Here is a 19,928-nt window from a genome sequence, read left to right as displayed (position 1 = left end):
TACATGCACTGTCCATACACCTGTGCCAATCAAAACATGCACTGCCCACACCATTCACACACATGCACTGTTTATACACCTGCACCTTTCACACACTTGCACCATCCACACACCTGCACTCTCCAATATTAGCCAGGCATGGCTATTGAGTGCTTGTAATAGGGAATATCCAAGTTTCATCACTTGAAATATACTAAAAAATGTAGAAGCCAGACCAAATTTTGAAGCTGTAGTACTTATTCTGAATGTAAAATATCTCATTACTAATTTTTATATGAATTATGTATTAAAATAGTAATATAGATATATTGACTTCAATAAAATGTTTTATTAAAATAAGTGTCACCTGTTTCTTTTTACTTCTTTTTTTTTTTTTTTTTTGAGATGGAGTCTCGCTCTGTTGCCCAGGCTGGAGTGCAGTGGTGCACTACACTACAACCTCCACCTCCCAAGTTCAAGCAATTCTCCTGCCTCAGCCTCCTGAGTAGCTGGGATTACAGGCGCACACCACCACACCTGGCTAATTTTTGTATTTGTAGTAGAGATGGGGTTTCACCATGTTGCTCAGGCTGGTCTCAAACCCCTGACCTCGTGATCTGCCTGCCTCGGCCTCCCAAAGTGCTGGGATTACAGGCGTGAGCCACCATGCCTGGCCTCTTTTTACTTCTTAAAAGTAACCCCTAGGTCATTTAAAATTACATATGTGGCTTGCATCATGTTTATATTACACTACTCTACACACTGAAATGCACCTGTAAATTTCTGTCCATTAGTACGTAGCCCTGAAGAATCCATACCACAAAACAAGAAGCCTCTGAGAATAAACAGGCACAGTAATACTTTTTGGAAACACTTATAAAATTATCTTGTGTGAACAAAATAAATCTATTCATCATTCAGAGATCAGGGATGGCGGCAGAGCTTCCCTAGGTCCTCTGCTTTAGGCTCTCTCACAAGGCTTCAATCAAGATGTTAGACAGGGCTGGGGCCTCATCTGAAGGCTTAACTGGGGAAGGATTGACTTCCAGGTTCACTAAATGATGATTGTCAGGATTCCTGTCTTTTGGGATATTGAACTGAGGCTTCAGTTTCTAACTGGCTGTTCCTTGCTTGGGCATCTCCAACCTGGCACTAGGCTTCATCAAAGCCAGCAAGAGAGAAAGTCTGCTGTTAGGACAGATAAAAATCCCTGCCTTCATGGAGCTTACATTTGAGCTGGCTTTATGGCAGAGGGTATCAGGAGGTTGGTGGAAGAGAGACAGGTACTAGCAATAGAAACAAATAATTGCTCAATCTAAATTCCATTAAGGTTACATCCCCAAATTATGGAATGTTCATTCTAAAATGCCAATCTCATCATGACCCTCTTTTTTATTAAATATGCCCCAATTGGTAGACTCATTGCTTTAAAGACAAAGACAAAGTTTCTTAATATTCACTATAACCTACTGTTCCATGCTTTGTTTCCAGTGTACCTACCATAGCAGTAGTTGAATGGTTACATAGAGTAGCTACTCTGAAAATGATTTTTAAAGTGTCTTAGATTTTCCATTTTTGCCTTTTATTCTTCCACTTGTGTTCATATCTTAACATTAAACTATATTATATTGAAAGGAGCATCTCAGTGATGTTCCAGTAAAACTGGAATTAATAGTCTTGAACCCTTGAAGATGCTACTATTGGTACCAACAACTTCTTGAAGGCCCTTTCCATCATTATATCATCATTATCATAAATACTGATATAGGCTGACTTTTATTACAATAAAAACAGGATTGAAGGCCAAGGCAGAAAGATCACTTGAGACCAGGAATTTGAGACCAGCTTGGACAGCATAGTGAGATCTTGTCTCTACAAAAAACAAACAAACAAACAAAAGACGGAAGGTTCTGACCCTTTACCTGAGTCAAGGAGGTGGCACCAAGTAGAATTGCTTAGAAGCAAACCACAGTAGAAGCTTCTTTGATTTGCTCCTGGCACTTTCTGTACTGGAGATCTATGGGTAGAAGCAAAGAATTAAAAAAAAATCAAAATAGTTTTTCCTACTAAAAAATTGGTGGGAATTCCAACAGAAGTAGTCAATAGACAGATGCTATCCAGTGAATTGAGAGTCTCAGGTGAACTGGAGACCGGTACATATAGAATCAGAGCCTTAGAGTTGGAAAGATATCAGAGATGACGCAGTGCAAGCCCCCAGCCATAGACAGAGTCCCTTCAATGTCACACCAGTCCTGCAACTTCTTTTACTTCCACCCTTCTAATTATAGAGAACTGGCTCTTTTACAAGGCTGCCATTTTCATCATTAGAACCCAGCTGTTATCTGAACTCTTCTTCTTTATTTTAAGGTATTTCCCTGGAATTACCGCACATTAAAATTTTTGACATTTTAGGCTACAGAAATTTTGACTGAATCCTCTTGCTCTACAGCAGCCCCCACAACACTTGCTCTCAGGAGTCTCACTTATCTTAAAAGTCCTCTCTTTGTCATACTTCTCTTCAGATGTTTCCAACGTGCACCGCCTCTGAAGTTTTTGTTCCAGCCATCTCTGTAAGATGAAGAGTAAGTTCTCAGAGTGCCAAGATGGCAAAGTGATGCTTAACACATCTGACTAATGAAGAAGAATTAGAACATTTCTTTTCCATGATCTATTTTTCTATTATTGTAGCTTAATATCATGTTAACTTTTTAAGCAACGATTTCACACTCTTGGTGCCCAGGAAAAGTTTGTAGTCAATTATAATCATTGAATTTTTTTTCTCATGAAGTATTGCCAAAGTAGATATTTCCCAACCTGCATGTGTGCTAGAGTGTGTGTTAATCTCAGACCTCTCTGTGATCACAGGAAAATCGCTGGCCATAAACCTCACTTTATTAAACTATAAAATGAGCCTAATAATGTTAGAACCACATGTGAGGTGCTGTAGAAAGTACCATGTCTGGTAGATACGTGCTCCTCTTACAAAGAACAGGCTATTTATAACCACTATCTTCTCAAAAGACCGTAGGTGACCAGGCTAATTACCTTTCCAAAAACTAATTTTTAATCCACAGCCTTCCCTTCTCCTTACTCTACTACAATTCCTGCTTCCAACAATTAAACACCCATCGAGTTAACATTCTTTCCTCTCACACAGGTTGATTGAGCTCTTGACTTTCTTTCTTTCTTTTCTTTCCTTTTTTTTTTTTATTTTGAACAACCGGTCAGGTCAAGAAACCCAACCCCTCTCCACCAACCGGAGCCCCGCCCCCTGCCCCCAGCTGGCCCGGAGAGTTGAAGGCCAAAGACAGAGAGGAGGGCGCTCGCTGCTCTGCTCCCGGCCAAAGCGCAGGCTCGGCCTGCCTTATCCAGTGGGACGGCAAAGGGTCACTCTAAAAATTGCTGCAGCCGGGTCTTGTTAGGTGGCTGCTGGTGGCTCCCCACCGGATTTTCCTTCTCCCTCTCTCTGTCTCCACAGATCCCTTCCCAAGAGGAGTCTCCTGCTAAAACTTCATCATCTCAAGTTGACCTGCCACTTCACCCAAGGAGGGTAAGGAGCTGGGACCAGAGTCACCAATTCCTGCCTTCTAGATCCTGGAGTGTGTGTGGATGTGTGGGTGGGAGAGGGTGGGCTGAGTGTACGTGGTTGTAGAGCTATTTTACTAAAGGGAGTCTACAGCTGGGTCAGGTGGTTCATGTCCCTACTCTGAAGTTGGGAGACAGAAAACATTTTTTTGAAATCTGAGAAATGTAATGTGTTAGGAGAATGTCACAGTAACAGAAATGCATGACAGTGATGCCCTACAAATGTAAAACCACCTGTAATTTCTAACAAAAATTCTAAATCTCTAAAGCTTAAGATATATTTTTCTCTCACTACTTTATAGAGAAGGAGAAGGAGAGAAAATTCTTAGGCTTTGTTCACAAAGTTTAGAATTCTACCTTTATTTTTATCAAGAATCATTTTAACATTTGTTACTGATCAGTTTGGATAAAATGTTACCAGTTTTAACTAAATCTGTAGTACAAAAATCAGACAACTCTGAATTCCCGGAAATATAACCTATTGACAAAATGGAGACAAAAATTGAAAAATAGGACAAAAAAACCTATTGACAAAATATCCTTCCAAAAAAAAAATTGTTATTTGGCTTAAAAATAGGTTTTTGTCTTAAATGTGCACATATCATTATGCTGACACATATTTTATATTAAAAATCATGTTGGAAGTGTAATGGTGAAGTGGAAACCACCCCCCCATACCCCACCCCGAGGATGGACTTAAAATGGCAAGCGACAGAAGCCGGGAGGGTTTCTATTCCTGGAGGTAGGGCTGATGAGCCCCGACAGATGCAGCGATAGGAATGTGGCCAGGACAGGGAGCGGGAGCAGCTGATTCGCCCCTTTGGCAAAAAGACATTCTGGGATCCCAGTTCATACTGGCATGAGAGTGACAGTGACACTTTAGCACACATGGCTTTTCAGCTTACCCTGCTGTGGACTCTCTCCCAGGAAGCATGGGTGCAGGGCAGTGGGAAGGAAAATGTTCTCAAATATGAAGTAACAACCCTTTTCTATAACCAGTTCTGGGGGCCTTCATCTGGGATCAGCTGGGGCCAGGAAGAATTTAAGTGCAATACTTCCACATGGACTTGCCCACTTACAGACAAGGGTCCAATTATGTAACATTGCTTGGCATCATTATTCTCAGTCCAGTCATTTTGGATCTATTTCGGGTTATGGATCTCATGAAAACGCTGAGCCCAGTGTGTGGAAAGTACATATAAGCACATGCACACAGTATGTTTCAGACTATTCCACAGGACTCATGGACTCACCTGATACCCAACCCTGATCAGGAATGCCAGATACAAGTCAGGTCATCCAGCTACATTTGAATTTCAGGTAAGCTACAAATCAACTTTTAGCATAAGTATGTCCCCAACACTGCCTGGGACATACTTATACTAAAATATGATTCATAGTTTATCTGAAATGCAAATGCAACTTGACATCTTGTATTTTTATTTGCTAAGTCTAGCTGTTTTACATATAGATCCCATGTAAAGAAACCTTGTCTCAGTTGGTTCATCCCTATCTGATAATGAGTAGATTCTAGAGATATGGAAGGCCATATTAAAGGGAGATTTAATGTAGGAACAGATTTTGACAATTCTGACAGCAAAAGTCAGTTGTGTATTCATAACTCTCTGCAAAATTATAGAAGCAAAAGTAATGCATCTCCTGGTTTGACAGATGATTGAACTGAAATCCTGATAGGTTGGACGTTCTGCCATAGGTCTATCAAGTGGTTAGAGCAGAATGAACACCAAAACCCAATTTTCAGTTCTGTGATAATCAAAAAGGCATCAGTCTTAAAACTCAATTTCTAACCTCCTCTCCCTCCAACACACAAAATACTAGGAAAGAAAAAGAGCCAGTTTACTAAAGTTTTCAACAAAACCCAAACAAGAACTTTTGTACTGCGTCCTTGTGTCCTATATACAGACTTAGAGAATAGAATTGTAGTTAACTTTGTGCACAGAGTCTGTATACTTTATAGACAAAAGTTAGGCACAGCCTCTAGCTAAGTTGAACCATATGAAATTGAAAGTATTTGCTTTTAAACAAAAAATGATAATTTCATATTCAATCTAATACTTCTAAAGGAAGTGCTTGATTATCTGATAAACAGATTCATGCAAGCCCTCCTTGTCCCTATTTATTTGGCTTACCTAACCTATTGGATTTTCACATTCTTACTACCCTTAATAGGTTAAAGAAATCCACAGGACTGATGTGTCCCCAAACAAATTTATTTTACATTCAAAAAGGTAACTCTTTTATTCCAGTATTTGGAAACAGAACGAACCATTTCATGTTCTCTATATCAAAATTTAAAATTTATAAACACCAGCTATACCTTGCACTGTCTTTATCGTCCCATGTTGGAAAAAGCTAACTTTTAACCTACTACAGTTTTTACCCTACCCTGGATTTAAAGAAGACAATATAGGGGCCCAGGGTTTCCATGGGTTTGAATTTTTGCCCCAGCACACACTGCACACTTGCTTATGTGATATTAGACAAGTTTTTTTTTTACTCTTTCTGATTCTTAATTTCTTCATTTGTAAAATGAACATAATATAACCTACCTTTTAGGATATCTGTAATATTCAAATTTAAAAACTAAAATGATGTAAAGTACTTAACCCAGGGCCCCAGCATATACTACACTCTCGATTAATAAATGCTAGCTGTATAGCTGTTTTTTTTAGCTGAAAATGGAGGTATCCATTTACATTAAATACATAAAACAGATTCCTGCTTGGTGATGTATATTTAAGAATTAATATACTTAAATTTGGCAAATACAAAAGATAATGAAAAATGTAATGATTTACGTAACTCTGCCCAGCTGCTTATCAGGTGTTGAATACATGGCACTAGAAATGGCCCAAGAGCCAGGATCTGCAGTGGGCATGGGGAGGGGAGTGTGGAATTGCGTCTCTGTTACCCTCTGCCCAGTTTCTAATGGGCAGCTCTTCCAGGGTAGTCAAGAGGTTGCTCTACATGATAGCAGATAGAGCAGAGGGAGAGGAGGCTGTGGAGTCCATAGCCAGGAAAGGTGAATTCTCTGGGCTTCCTCCACAGAATGAAAGGATAGCTCCAGTAGCATAGGGACCCTTCTACAACCCTCTGCATCCTGTGCAAAATCTTTTCTTTGACCCAAAAAGGGAAGGGACTGGCAGTGCCTCCAAATAGCTGTTCATCCCATTACACAACCTCAGCTGCTGTGGCTAAACCTGCTCCTCCTTCCAGAATTCCTACTGGTAGGAACAGTGTGAAAAGTGCAAGCCACCAACAGTCCTGGTGGAAGCTTGTAAAGTTCTTCCTTCCTTTGATCCCCAAAAGCAACATATTAGAGCCCCCCTTAGGCAGCCAGGGAGAACCAAGCCTGCTGTGGTTTAGGAAAAATGGAGAAACAGCCTTCACACTCTCCTAGCCACGGCAGCTTAACAAAGACGCATGCGTTGCCATGCAGACCATAACCCGAGTCAAAGCCCTCCCTAGGGTATACTAATAATATCCTGGCTGATGGCCCTGGCTACCGAGCTTGGGCCCTGGCTACCAAGCTTGGGGATGCCCTGAGCAGCTGACAAGAAGACATTCACTCTGTTAAAAAGAAAAAAGAGAGAGAGAGCTTTAAAAAAAAAAAAAGAGGGAGAGTAAGTAAAACCCTCACCCAACTTTGCAAAGTTAAAATATTAATTGAATCAAAAAGAATGGAATGTTTTCAAAATGTATTGCTCAGCATGTAGGTTATACTCTATATATGAACACATATATGTAACTCATTTTGTAACACCTCTTTCTCACAGCCACATTTTGACTGTCACTGTGACTATCACTGATGATGACCTAGGAGTGCACAGTGAACATTTATTTGTATCATTGTAGAAGAAAACAGTGAAAGTTCCTGTACGAACTGCTCTGACTACATGTTAGTAGGTGACCTGGTTACTGGATAATATATTTTTAAAAATACTCAGTTTTTTTCCAGTCATCTTCTGTTAGCCCATACCATCAGCCTCAAAGCCCAGCACTATGACCAAATTAGTAAATTGAAGTGAATTAAATTGTTCCACTTTCCTTTCCTGTACATATATATTACTTTGCTGGCCTTTTATAACTTCTTTCCTTAAAGATTGCCCTTGCTCTTAACTTAAACATGATTGTGGAAAAATCCTGGTTGGTCAAGTGGCATGCTGTGTGTCTAGGTGGGCGTGTGTTTGTTTGCACCCAGTGTGATGTACCTTGTGTCTGTACCCGGAAAGGCTCCAATGTGAGGGGCCTGGAGAGTTTGTTGAAGCCTTTCCTGTATGCCCCATGACAACATAGCCTCTGGGTTCTGATCCCCCATAAAGAGGGAGCTAGTCTTTTCTGTAACAGGGCCTGGAGCATAAGATGCGGCTTATTGATTCTTACTAGACTACAGTTCTCCTCAAGTTGAGAAAAGCAGTGGCTTTGGGAGATGCAGGAGCAGCGCCACAGGCAGAGCATTTATTAGGACATAGGAACAAGTGAACAACTCTGCAGCCCTGAAGTCAACATCAGAGCTTTGCTCAGCTTCAAAGCAATGATCCTGATCCTCAGGTTCCTCTGAAGGATCTGCAGCAGTGTCCTTATTGGAGGAACATGGCACAGACTGAGAACACTTGGGTGGGTGGATGGACAGCCTTACCTATGAGTCGCAGACCCGGCAATGAGATGTCATGATAGCTCTAAAGAAAGACTGAATTTATGAGTATATATACGAAAATCTGGCCACAAGAAAGTTGTTTGCAGGCTTTGATTTCAACGGTTTCTTTTCTTTTCTTGAAACAGAGTCTCGCTTTGTTGCCCAGGCTGGAGGGCAGTGGTGCAATATCAGCTCACTGCAACCTCTGTTGTCTCCCAGGTTCAAGCGATTCTCCTGGCTTAGCCTCCTGAGTAGCTGGGATTATAGGTGTGTGCCACCACATCCAGCTAATTTTTGTATTTTTGCTAGAGACAGGGTTTCGCCATGTTGGCCAGGCTGGTCTTGAACTCCTGGCCTCAGGTGATCCACCCGCCTTGGCCTCCCAAAGTGCTGGGATTACAGGATTGAGCCATGGCACCCAGCCTGACTTCAAGTTTCTTAAATGGTCTCCTGCCTGTTCCTCTCCTTCTCCCCATTTTGGAGAGAGCTAAATAAGGCAGTTACCTCTAAAGAGTGATTTCACAGCCTTTAAAAGCCTCCTTTTAATTAAAAAATATATATAAATACATATGTGTTTGCACATGTGTATCTATCTGTAAGTTTTCAGTAATGTTATAGATTACCTGAACAACATTATCAATTGCCCTGATTTAATTGATATTTATAGAACATTACACCCAACAATTGTAGAATACAAATTCTTCTGAAATGCACGTGGCATATTCAGCAAGTCAGTATATATATATATATATATGTACATATATACACACATATATATGTACATATATACACACATATATGTACATATATACATATATGTGTACATATATATACACATATATAAATGTATGTATTCTACAAAGGCTACTCTGATAGAAATTTGTATGTGAGTCATAGAAGGACACTTATTTACAAAACAAAAACCATGTATATCTGGGAAAAAGAGTAGATCTGCCCATTAACTGGTTAGCTTGGATTCGTTTGTCAGACTAGCTAATGTGTCACCCAGAGGGGTCTTACAGAAATAGGACAAGGGCAAGAGAATATAAAGAAAAAGAAGGGCATGGAAGTTCCCATGAGTGGAACAGGCCAGGGCTGAGTCAACAGCGGGAACACCAGGAGCAGCATGAAGGTCAGGCAATGGAGGAAAGAGAAGCCATCAATAGGAAGTAAGAGAAAGAAAATGGAGAGAGAGAGCTTTTACTGATTTCACTATTTCGTCTAGCCTCAAGTTGCACTCTCTCTTCCTGGAGATTTCTTAGTCCTTCTAGACTGCATATGAATTTATCATGTTCAAGCCTTCCTGGCATCCAACCTCCTGTGTGTATTGACCGAATGTTACCTGCCCACCTGTCTCCCTCATGACCTCAGCCATCTCTGAATGCATGTGACAGGCTGAGTCACGCCTCCCTGCTTCAACTTGAAACATTTCTTCTACTTCTAATAACCTTCTCCCTCCTGTACATGCTGCTATTTAAGACCCTTCAGTTACCAAGACCCAACAGGATTCGTGTTATCTGCAAAACCTCCCACTCTAACACCACCCCACCACAATAGTCCTTTTTATTTGAATCCTTAAATCCAGACACACAATCTGTTCCATGTACTCTGTTGTTTTGCTCACCTAACCTATAACCAAATGCCCCAAGTTTTCTGAACTTTCGGGGTTAGCCCTACCTATCAAAATAAAAATAATCTGTTTCTCAGGCTCTGTATTTGCATGTATTCCTTTTCTCTCCTGGCGTTTTTTAAAAATCTCATAGAAATATTTACACGTTCCAGAAATCCTCCCTTGGTTGCTGTTCGCCACTTCTTTTCTGAGTCACTATGTGACTCTCCCATATTGCCTCCTGCACCTCGTGACTGTTTGTCCACGATGTGGTGGCTTTCTCTGATTCACTTCATTCTAAAGCTTAAACAGGCTCCTTTCTCTATTCACAAAGACAACTAACAAAGGCTATTTCTTGTCACGAAAATGGTTCAAATTTTTTTGAACATTCACTTTTTGTCAGGTGCTCTGCAAAATGCTGTTACAGACATTTCCTCATTAGACTTCATTGACAACCCTAGAGGCAGGCACTGTTATTATCTTCTCTTAAGAAATAAGTCAATGGAGACTGTAAGAGGCTAGGTAATCTACCAAAAGTCACACGGTAGATAAGTAGTCAAATTGGTATTTATGTTATATTTTCATTGTCATCCTATTTGAAATATTATCAAAATTTCTCCTGTGGTTTCTTTTCTGACTCATGGATAATTTAAAAGGAACTGTTTAATTTTCAAGTATTGAAAATTAAATGGTTTTCCTAGATAGCTTATTGTTATTAATTTCTAATTTAATTCTGTTTGGATCAGAAAGTATGCTAAAATACTAAGATCCCTCTGTAAATATTATATGTATATCAAACAAATTGAAATAATCAAATAGCTACTGCCCTGAGCTTCTCTGAGTCCCTCCCACCCTTTCACCCTCTCCTGGGTCTATTATCTAGTAACTGAAGAATTACACAGTGTACCTTAGGGGGACTGCTGGGACCCAGGTCCAGCACTGTGGCCTGAATCCATTCTGGTTAGTTGATCACCTGTTTTGTCAGTAATTAATATTTTAAATATCACCCTTACATGCTACTTATGGAACAACATCTTAATGATGGATAACAGAATATTTAGAATTTCAGTCTGAGGCACTCAGATTACTCCCCAGGCTCCGGATTTCCTCTAAAACAATAAGCATTTACAAGCCCTGTATCTATATGAATAAAAAAAAATGGCCACAGGAGTTCTTCCAGGAACACAGACAGGACTTTCCCCCCAAAGTTTACTCTGTTGTGCTAACCTAGCTCCTTATTGATATTTTGCATTTGCCATGTCTTGTCTCTCTAATATAAATTACATCTTGTACTGCTCCATCATTCCCAGCACTGTGCTGCCCACACCAAGATGGATATCTGATAACTGCTTGCTGACAAATATTCAAAAGTTTCTCCCAGAAAATCCAACAAAGAGGCACTCAACACATAAGTTAATGCATTTGAGCATTGAAATGATAGAGGGTTCATAATCTATTTTCACAAGGTAAGGATGCATTTTGCATTGTTTGCAAAAAAAAAGAATGAGAAGGATATATGTGCTACAGTCTTGTAAAAAATATAAATGTGAATATGATAATTGGAGCTTAAAGAAGGAAACAAAAGCACTGGAAAAGAAATAAACCATCTCTATTTTCTGCCTACCTGCTACTCTTCTTCTGCATGGATAGGAACAGCAGCAAATACAATAGAAGGGCTGCAAAATTACTTTAACACATACATGACCCATCAAGTTGAAAACCCTTCAAGGAGAGCCAAAGCTGAGTTTTACCCCTCAGGACGAAATTACAATGGGATTTCACACACACACAGACACACACACACACACACACTCACGCACAAAACAACAAAAAATTGTAAACCACCTAAATACATAAATGCTTATCAACAGGATAATAGTTGAACAATGTATGATACACCCTTACTATGTGTTACTATGCACTGATTATAAGGAATGAGGTGGATTTATACATATACTGTGCTATGGAAAAATGTACATGAATTACTACTAGTGAAAAGAGAAAATTGTTGAATAATTAGCATAAAGCTGTTTGATATAAGTTTTCTATAGTGTTATGTTGGAGCTGGCTTGCACTGGCTCACAAGAGCTGATGGTTGAATTTTCAGAAATTTGGCAAGCCGATTGTTAAGCAGTTGATAGCTTGAAATCAGCCATGATGAGAGTATTTGCACCAAAGAAATCATCAGATTAGGCTGGGCAAGGTGGCTCATGCCTGTAATCCTAGCACTTTTGGGAGGCCAAGACAGGTAGATTGCTTGAGCCCAGGAGTTTGAGACCAGCCTGGGCAACATGGTGAAACCCATTCTTTTCAAAAAATGCAAAAAAAGTAGACAGGCATAATGTCACGCACCTGTAGCCCCAGCTATTCAGGAGGCTGAGGTGGGAGGACTGCTTGAGTCCTGGAAGTCAAGGCTGCAGTGAGCCAAAATCACACCACTACACTCTAGCCTGGGTGATAGAATGAGACCCTATCTCAAAAAAAAAAAAAAAAAGTTAAAAATACTTGTTTTTCCAGTCTGTTGCTTGCCTTTTAAGGAGTCAGTTTTGTTTCATGATTTTTATTTTTCTATATTCTGATATTTCAGTCTTTTCTTTTATGGCTTCTGGATTTTGTGTCAGCTGAGAAGGGCCTTCCCTAACCTAAGTTATAAAAACAAAAACAAAAACAAGATCCCTAGCTTGTTCTGGTCTTATATAAGTTTGTGTATGTGTGTATGTTACTTAGATATTTAATTCATAAAATGTGCATCTAGTTTAATATGTCTTTAAACCTATTTTAAAAATTAATCTATTTTATGCCACGAAAACTATTATCTTATGAAAAAGTTTCTCAATGTAGTGTTTCAAAGTCTAAAGCACAATTAAAACAAAACCATGCTTTTTTTTCTCTCTTTTTAGCAAGCTCTTGCCTGTGACAGTGTATTTGCCAACATGGCACCCAAAAAGAAGATTGTCAAAAAGAACAAAGCAGATATCAATGAGATGACTATAATCGTAGAAGATAGCCCCCTAAACAAACTGAATGCTTTGAATGGGCTCCTAGAGGGAGGCAATGGCCTTAGCTGCATTTCTTCTGAACTAACAGATGCTTCTTATGGCCCCAACCTCTTGGAAGGTTTAAGTAAAATGCGGCAGGAGAACTTCCTATGTGACTTAGTCATTGGTACCAAAACCAAATCCTTTGATGTTCATAAGTCAGTGATGGCTTCATGCAGTGAGTATTTTTACAACATTCTAAAAAAAGACCCGTCAACTCAGAGAGTGGATCTCAATGATATCTCACCACTAGGCCTGGCCACTGTCATTGCATATGCCTACACTGGAAAGCTCACTCTCTCCTTGTATACAATAGGAAGCATTATTTCTGCCGCTGTTTATCTTCAGATCCATACTCTTGTAAAGATGTGCAGTGATTTTCTGATACAGGAGATGAGTGTTGAGAATTGCATGTATGTTGTTAATATTGCTGAAACATACTCCCTAAAAAATGCAAAAGCAGCAGCCCAGAAATTTATTCGGGATAACTTCCTTGAATTTGCAGAATCGGATCAGTTTATGAAACTTACATTTGAACAAATTAATGAACTTCTTATAGATGATGACTTACAGTTGCCTTCTGAGATAGTAGCATTCCAGATCGCAATGAAATGGTTAGAATTTGACCAAAAGAGAGTAAAATACGCTGCAGATCTTTTGAGCAATATTCGCTTTGGTACCATCTCTGCACAAGACCTGGTCAATTATGTTCAATCCGTACCAAGAATGATGCAAGATGCTGATTGTCACAGACTTCTCGTAGATGCTATGAACTACCACTTGCTTCCATATCATCAAAACACATTGCAATCTAGGCGAACAAGAATCCGAGGCGGCTGCCGAGTCCTCGTCACTGTTGGGGGACGCCCAGGCCTTACTGAGAAGTCCCTTAGCAGAGACATCTTGTATAGAGACCCTGAAAATGGATGGAGCAAGCTTACGGAAATGCCAGCCAAAAGTTTTAATCAGTGTGTGGCTGTGATGGATGGATTTCTTTATGTAGCCGGTGGTGAAGACCAGAATGATGCAAGAAATCAAGCCAAGCATGCAGTCAGCAATTTCTGCAGGTACTTGATCTTTTATTAGGAACTGAAATGGCTCAATATTATAGGGAAATAGCCCTAACATAGAAGTAAATTAATCTTGCTTATTAACTTAGTCCATTGGCTTAGTAAATCAAAAATAATAATAATGCCACCTTACATATGTTCAGCACTTTATATTATATAAAGTGCATTCATTTATATTTTGCTATAGATTTCTGAAACAAGCCTGTGAGGTGGGTGGGGAAGATATAATTATTCTGATTTTACATACGAGAAACCTGATACCCAGAGAAGTTATAACACCAGTAAGAGGCAATTCACATTTACTCATTTCTAGTTGGGTACTCTTCACAATACACTGACTTTTGATAGAAATTAGGTACAAATTCAGTTTTTAACACTAAGTAGTAAGAAAGAATAGAATAATACAAAATGTATTTTAAGTGGCTGCTACTGACAACTGTCGAATTCATAATTGGCAAATAGAATGAGATCATTAAAAATGTGGCAGCTAATTAATTTGAAATACTTATTTGAAAACCGAATAACAGAAAATGTGTCAGTATTTTTGACACATGCGGAAAAGAGTAAAAGAGTAAAACACATCCTTCAGAAAAATGGAATTCAAATGCCATATTATTTTATATATTTATGATTAAAAACTAAACTTCCATTCATATGAAATGTTCAGAAAATGCTGCTTATATCATGGTAGTAATATAAAGTCAAACATAACTAATGAGCAAGACCTGAAAATTTGTGTAGTATTTCATGAAAAATATTCTTTATTATTCCATTATGTGTGTAAGCATTTAAAAGAACACAATTAACTGATTTTTAGTGTTTGATTTGTAACTATAGTTGAGTTTAATTTGGGAGTTAAATGAGACAAAGATGAACATCAGACTGAAGGAGTGAGTTCTGTATTTACAATACTTCTGAACTACGTCAACAGGAAAGCATCAGTTCACTATGCTTATTTTCATCCTGCTGAAAAGACACCTTTTAGTACTCAAGTCGCTTTTTGAGGTATTGATTTCACTGCTTATACATGGATAGTTCCGAGCACTGAAAATATATATATATTTACCCCTAAACTAAAAAGTCTTCTCTACTGACAAGTGCTGGAAAATAGAAGAGTACCCAAAGTTAAGCCTTTGTGGATGCTTTTAGACATGAGTTCCATTGGTCTCAGTCTAACGGACAAGAGAAGACTTTGCTGAGTGGCTTGGCTATACTGTCGCAATGGCCAAGAGAGGTGTAGGAATAAGGGGTTTGTGAGAAATGGAGAAATCCAATCAGTCAATTCGTATCTTAAACAGTGAGAAGGAGCTAGGAATGGTTGGCATTAGAAGATGTGCAGAATTGACTTTAACATGGCGATGCCCTCCTCTGATCGCCACTCCTCTGATCGCCACAAATGCCCAGCCTCCACCATGTGCACATCTCATAAATCCCACTGGATGATAGATATTTGAATATGGAGGAAAGGGGGACTGAAAGCTCAGTCTCTGTGGGCTCTTCTCCAAGTGGCCCCATAAAGGGAGTGCTTATAAACGGAGAAGAGGCGGGGGCGAGGGGTAGTCAATGCCTGCTTTGTCTTTTTCAAGTGTCACACATTTTTACTGGCTGAGAGAGAAACTCCAGCCTCCAGGTGTGGAGCTGGGCCAGGTCCCTCGCCTCCTTGCAGGGGTAGTGTCAGGCTTCCCACTCATGATTTGCAAAGTAACATGGGGTCCCCAGCTGCCGCTGACAAAGCTGTCACACCTTCTCTATCATTTCCAGATACGATCCCCGCTTCAACACCTGGATACACCTGGCCAACATGAACCAGAAGCGCACGCACTTCAGCCTGAGCGTGTTCAACGGGCTCCTGTACGCCGCAGGCGGCCGCAACGCAGAAGGAAGCCTGGCCTCGCTGGAGTGCTACGTGCCCTCCACCAATCAGTGGCAGCCGAAGACGCCCCTGGAGGTGGCGCGCTGCTGCCACGCCAGCGCGGTCGCCGAAGGCCGCGTGCTGGTGACCGGAGGCTACATCGCCAACGCCTACTCGCGCTCTGTGTGCGCCTACGACCCGGCCAGCGACTCGTGGCAGGAGCTGCCGAACCTGAGCACACCCCGGGGCTGGCACTGCGCGGTCACGCTGAGCGACAGAGTGTACGTGATGGGCGGCAGCCAGCTGGGGCCGCGCGGGGAGCGCGTGGACGTGCTCACCGTGGAGTGCTACAGCCCCGCGACCGGCCAGTGGAGCTACGCGGCGCCGCTGCAGGTGGGAGTGAGCACGGCGGGCGTCTCGGCGCTGCACGGCCGCGCCTACCTGGTGGGGGGCTGGAACGAGGGCGAGAAGAAGTACAAGAAGTGCATCCAGTGCTTCAGCCCCGAGCTCAACGAGTGGACAGAGGACGACGAGCTACCCGAGGCCACTGTCGGCGTGTCCTGCTGCACCCTCTCGATGCCCAACAACGTGACTCGGGAATCCCGGGCCAGTTCGGTATCTTCTGTGCCAGTCAGTATCTGAGCCCAGGTAGATGCAGGGACGCAGGAAGAACACCTGATTTATTCATAGAGCCACGTGGTTAACCTCAGTTCTCGAAAAGGAAAATATGTAACATTTACTACACTGATTGTATTGTAAAATATGTCGAGGCACATGTCCTGATGGCTTTAAATTCCTGGTATGGCATAATCTACCTCTGTCTTTTTTTTTTTTTTTTTTTTTTTTTTTTTTTTTTTTTTTAGCAAAATACAGGGCCATGGCCAACAGAAGAAACAATTTATTTCAGTGGCCACTGGGTGGCAGACGGAATTCGTTAAAGGCACTCTCCCAAGGCTTCATGTTTCCTAAATGTATAGCGGTTACACCCACATTTGAGATTTTTTCCTCTACACGTTAGTACACTTGAGATTTATGTAAGTGATTTCATGTTCAAAAGTTTATTTTCCTCTCTCTCTTTTTTCTTTAGGAAGTTGAAGATATTCATATAGATTTTATTTATTTAAAAATGGAAATTGTCGATCTCCAATAAAGACTTAAGATTTAATTCTGTATTTCAACGCAATTTCCCCCCCCCCATGTGATTGAGGAAATGATTTTGAAAGATATCCCATGACAACGTAATAAAGCTTAAAACAAGATCTGACCGAAAGGAACAGGGACCCTAAAGTTGATAACCTTTGTATTAGTGGACATTCCTCTTCCTCCATGCCTCAGCCCCTGTTTATTTTCTACCATAAAATCATGCTCTCAATGAAGTAATTGATATGAGTCATTTAATTTATAGCATAAATTTAAGTCATTTGGTTGTTTCAACCAGAAGGATTTGCATTTTATCCCTTGTCCTCTATTAAAGAAGAATTTCACGTACCCTGGGAGGCTTACCGTCACCTAAAAACTACACAAACCTGGTTAAAGGCAGCCTTGGCCCTAATGTACACTCTGCGAAGATCACCAAATAAAACTATGTCCCTAAGGACCATTAGCCTTAAGCTTAGAGAGCTTGAAGTTTATACAACCAATAACAATAATTTTATTTGCCCCAATCTTTTATATGATAAGAATGAAAGAAACATTTGGAATTTGTAGATTTGGCAGTAACTGGATGAATGGGTTCTCCTGTTGATAAATGCCACTGTTTTGCATTTAATATGGATCCTCCTGATTTCTTAAGTAAAAATCAAACAATCATCTCACATATATAAAAATATATACTCATTCTGTCCTATTTTTATTAATCTCATCTGCTCCAAATAAGCTTTGGATTTATAATCAAAGTATACCCACTTGATAGCATTTTTCTTATATGTTTGCCGAGTTTTGGGGAAAGGGAATGACTGTAGTGAATGATACATATTTTCCTTTTTTATAATTTATCACTTTATTCTTTGACAGTATATTTGTTTTGGAGAGGAAGTGGCCTATCAATTATGGGTTATGTGCAATTGGATTTTGAAAACTAAAACAAGCTATTTAGGAATTGAACATGAGATATATGGAAATATAATTTGGTTTTTGTTAATCTCATCCTCTCCACCTTGTGTAGATAGGTTATTGCTAGTTATGATATTTATTTCTAAAACATGTTATTTGAACTGTGAAAAATGGTTCACATAGTACACTTTGTGGAACAATTTTATATCATTGCCCCTTATGAAATTTCAATCTCTGGGTATTTAATGATAACACTCAGGTAAGGGCTACAAATGCTGTAAATTAAGAACAAGATATTATTAACGTAAAAGCACTGGGCTGTTTCGTTATCCCACACAAAGAATCTTTTACCTTGGTATATGTGGATATGGTATATTACCTTGGTGTATGTGTATGTGTATACACACACACTCATACAACTAAGAAGCCTACAGTATATGGTTAATTTTTAGCGAAAAGGGTGTTTTATTGTGGGTTACAGATCATAAGTGAGTGAATAGATGTAATTCCTTGATGCACACTAATAGATGTGTTCCCATTGACATCTTAGAAGTATTGTATGAAGAGGAGGACCTAGGGCTTGAAATGAAATGAGAATCAATCAATTGTAACATTACATGATGGAATAATGAGAAGAGATACTGAAACTAGAGGATTTTTCATCTATCAAAGCTTGATAAAATAGGTTGTGCAAAAACTTGGCAGTGGCTTTCTAGAGATGAAACTGGAGACATGTTAGAGCTGGATAAATCATTTAAAATTACTATTTAACTTATTTTCTGCATTGTTTATCTGAAGACTCAGAAAATCCACATATTTGAGCTTACCAGACTCTTGGGTGCGTTGTTGTTCTATCTTCTGCTTCAACTGTTAGGAAAATAAAGACCAATATGAATTTGGAATGTCGGAATTTCTGACATACCACATTGGTGAGGAGTATGGAATGTAAGGGTCGGTGAAAGTTTCATATCCTGGAACATCTTGCATAGCCAACTGAAAGACATAAAAGTATGCAGAATCAAAATAATGTGTGTCCACTTTCATGTGTAAGCAAAACACTTTCTTTAAACCAACTGTTGAAGCAGTTGCTCCTAGAAACCTAGTTTCTCCAGATTTCCCAAGTGGAAAATATTTAGTATGTTTTAAGCTTACATTCAATTACTCTCCAGAGTCTTAGGACCCAACCATATACTTCCTTTTATTTTTTATTAAAGAAAATGACTTGTTATTTTTCTAACGGCTGAGTCCTGTGATCAAATAAAAGCATCAGTTCAATGTATCAGAGAAATTGCCTGTTACCCAGCAGCTGAAATAATAAAATTCAAGCTCTCTTTTTCTAAATGGGCCAGAGACCTGATGAGAAAGTCTCCAGGAAGCCAAAGTTTAACATAGTTTGTCCGTTTTTAGTTAGGTTCTTGGTGCCAAGTTGTCATCCCTGATGCATTAGTTGCTTTCAGTGCATTGAATGAATTTTATTTTTACTTCCTATGTTGTAAGAATGGTTTTGAATAGAAGGTCAGTGATGGTACAGATTCGTATAATTTTAAAACATGATTAGATGGTAGTGATGTGTTATGAGTGAGGAGGTATAATTGATGTCATAAGGAAGCGAGTACTGAATGGTTCTATGATTTAAGGTACAGCAGCAGTTGTAGTAAGTGTATTTTACACATACACATGTAAATAGAGGTTTACCTGGAAATATGTACGTTCTAAAAGGTCAATTTTTTAATGTTTTTTTTTTTTTTTGCTGGTTATCCTGTCCAAGCGTCTTCAGAACTCATCCAAGTTACTAGACAAAATAAACTAAAATCACCTCATTAACTTTTTCCCTTAGTTACAACCAAATGAATTTATGTAATCTCTGAACGAACTAGACCCTTATTCCAGCCACTGATAAATATGTTCTCCAGCACAAGGCAGCATTAAAAGGAATTACTTTTCAGTATTTCTTTTCATGCCGAAAAACCTACAGAATAATTTTCCAAACAGTCCTTTATTCATAATTATAAGAATTAAACACTCTAAAATATTAAAGATTTACCCTCCAGCACATTCAATGGGTAAAGACCATTTAATTTGCCCT

The 19,928-nt window shown here is 39.6% G+C and overlaps 1 protein-coding gene and 1 long non-coding RNA gene across 2 annotated transcripts; one reads left to right on the top strand and one right to left on the bottom strand.

The window, feature by feature from the left end:
* Positions 1–1,908: 1,908 nt before the first annotated feature.
* On the bottom strand, positions 1,909–18,737 carry LOC131382130 (uncharacterized). Its single transcript, XR_009211326.1, has 3 exons — positions 18,670–18,737; positions 2,492–2,547; positions 1,909–1,996 (listed from the first exon to the last, which is right to left on the bottom strand). It is a non-coding gene; the product is annotated as an uncharacterized LOC131382130 (long non-coding RNA).
* KLHL31 (kelch like family member 31) lies at positions 3,374–17,156 on the top strand. Its single transcript, XM_058432399.1, has 4 exons — positions 3,374–3,529; positions 12,731–13,935; positions 15,700–16,438; positions 16,878–17,156. Exons 2-3 carry the CDS (start codon positions 12,764–12,766, stop codon positions 16,430–16,432), a joined length of 1,905 nt encoding a protein of 634 aa, XP_058288382.1. The 5' UTR covers positions 3,374–3,529; positions 12,731–12,763; the 3' UTR covers positions 16,433–16,438; positions 16,878–17,156.
* Positions 18,738–19,928: the final 1,191 nt, after the last annotated feature.

This window comes from Hylobates moloch, unplaced genomic scaffold (genome assembly GCF_009828535.3).
Source record: "Hylobates moloch isolate HMO894 unplaced genomic scaffold, HMol_V3 SCAFFOLD_20, whole genome shotgun sequence".
Classification (NCBI taxonomy): Eukaryota; Metazoa; Chordata; class Mammalia; order Primates; family Hylobatidae; genus Hylobates; species Hylobates moloch.
Note: the sequence above shows the minus strand (reverse complement) of the source record. Positions and strands in the feature narration are given on the sequence as shown.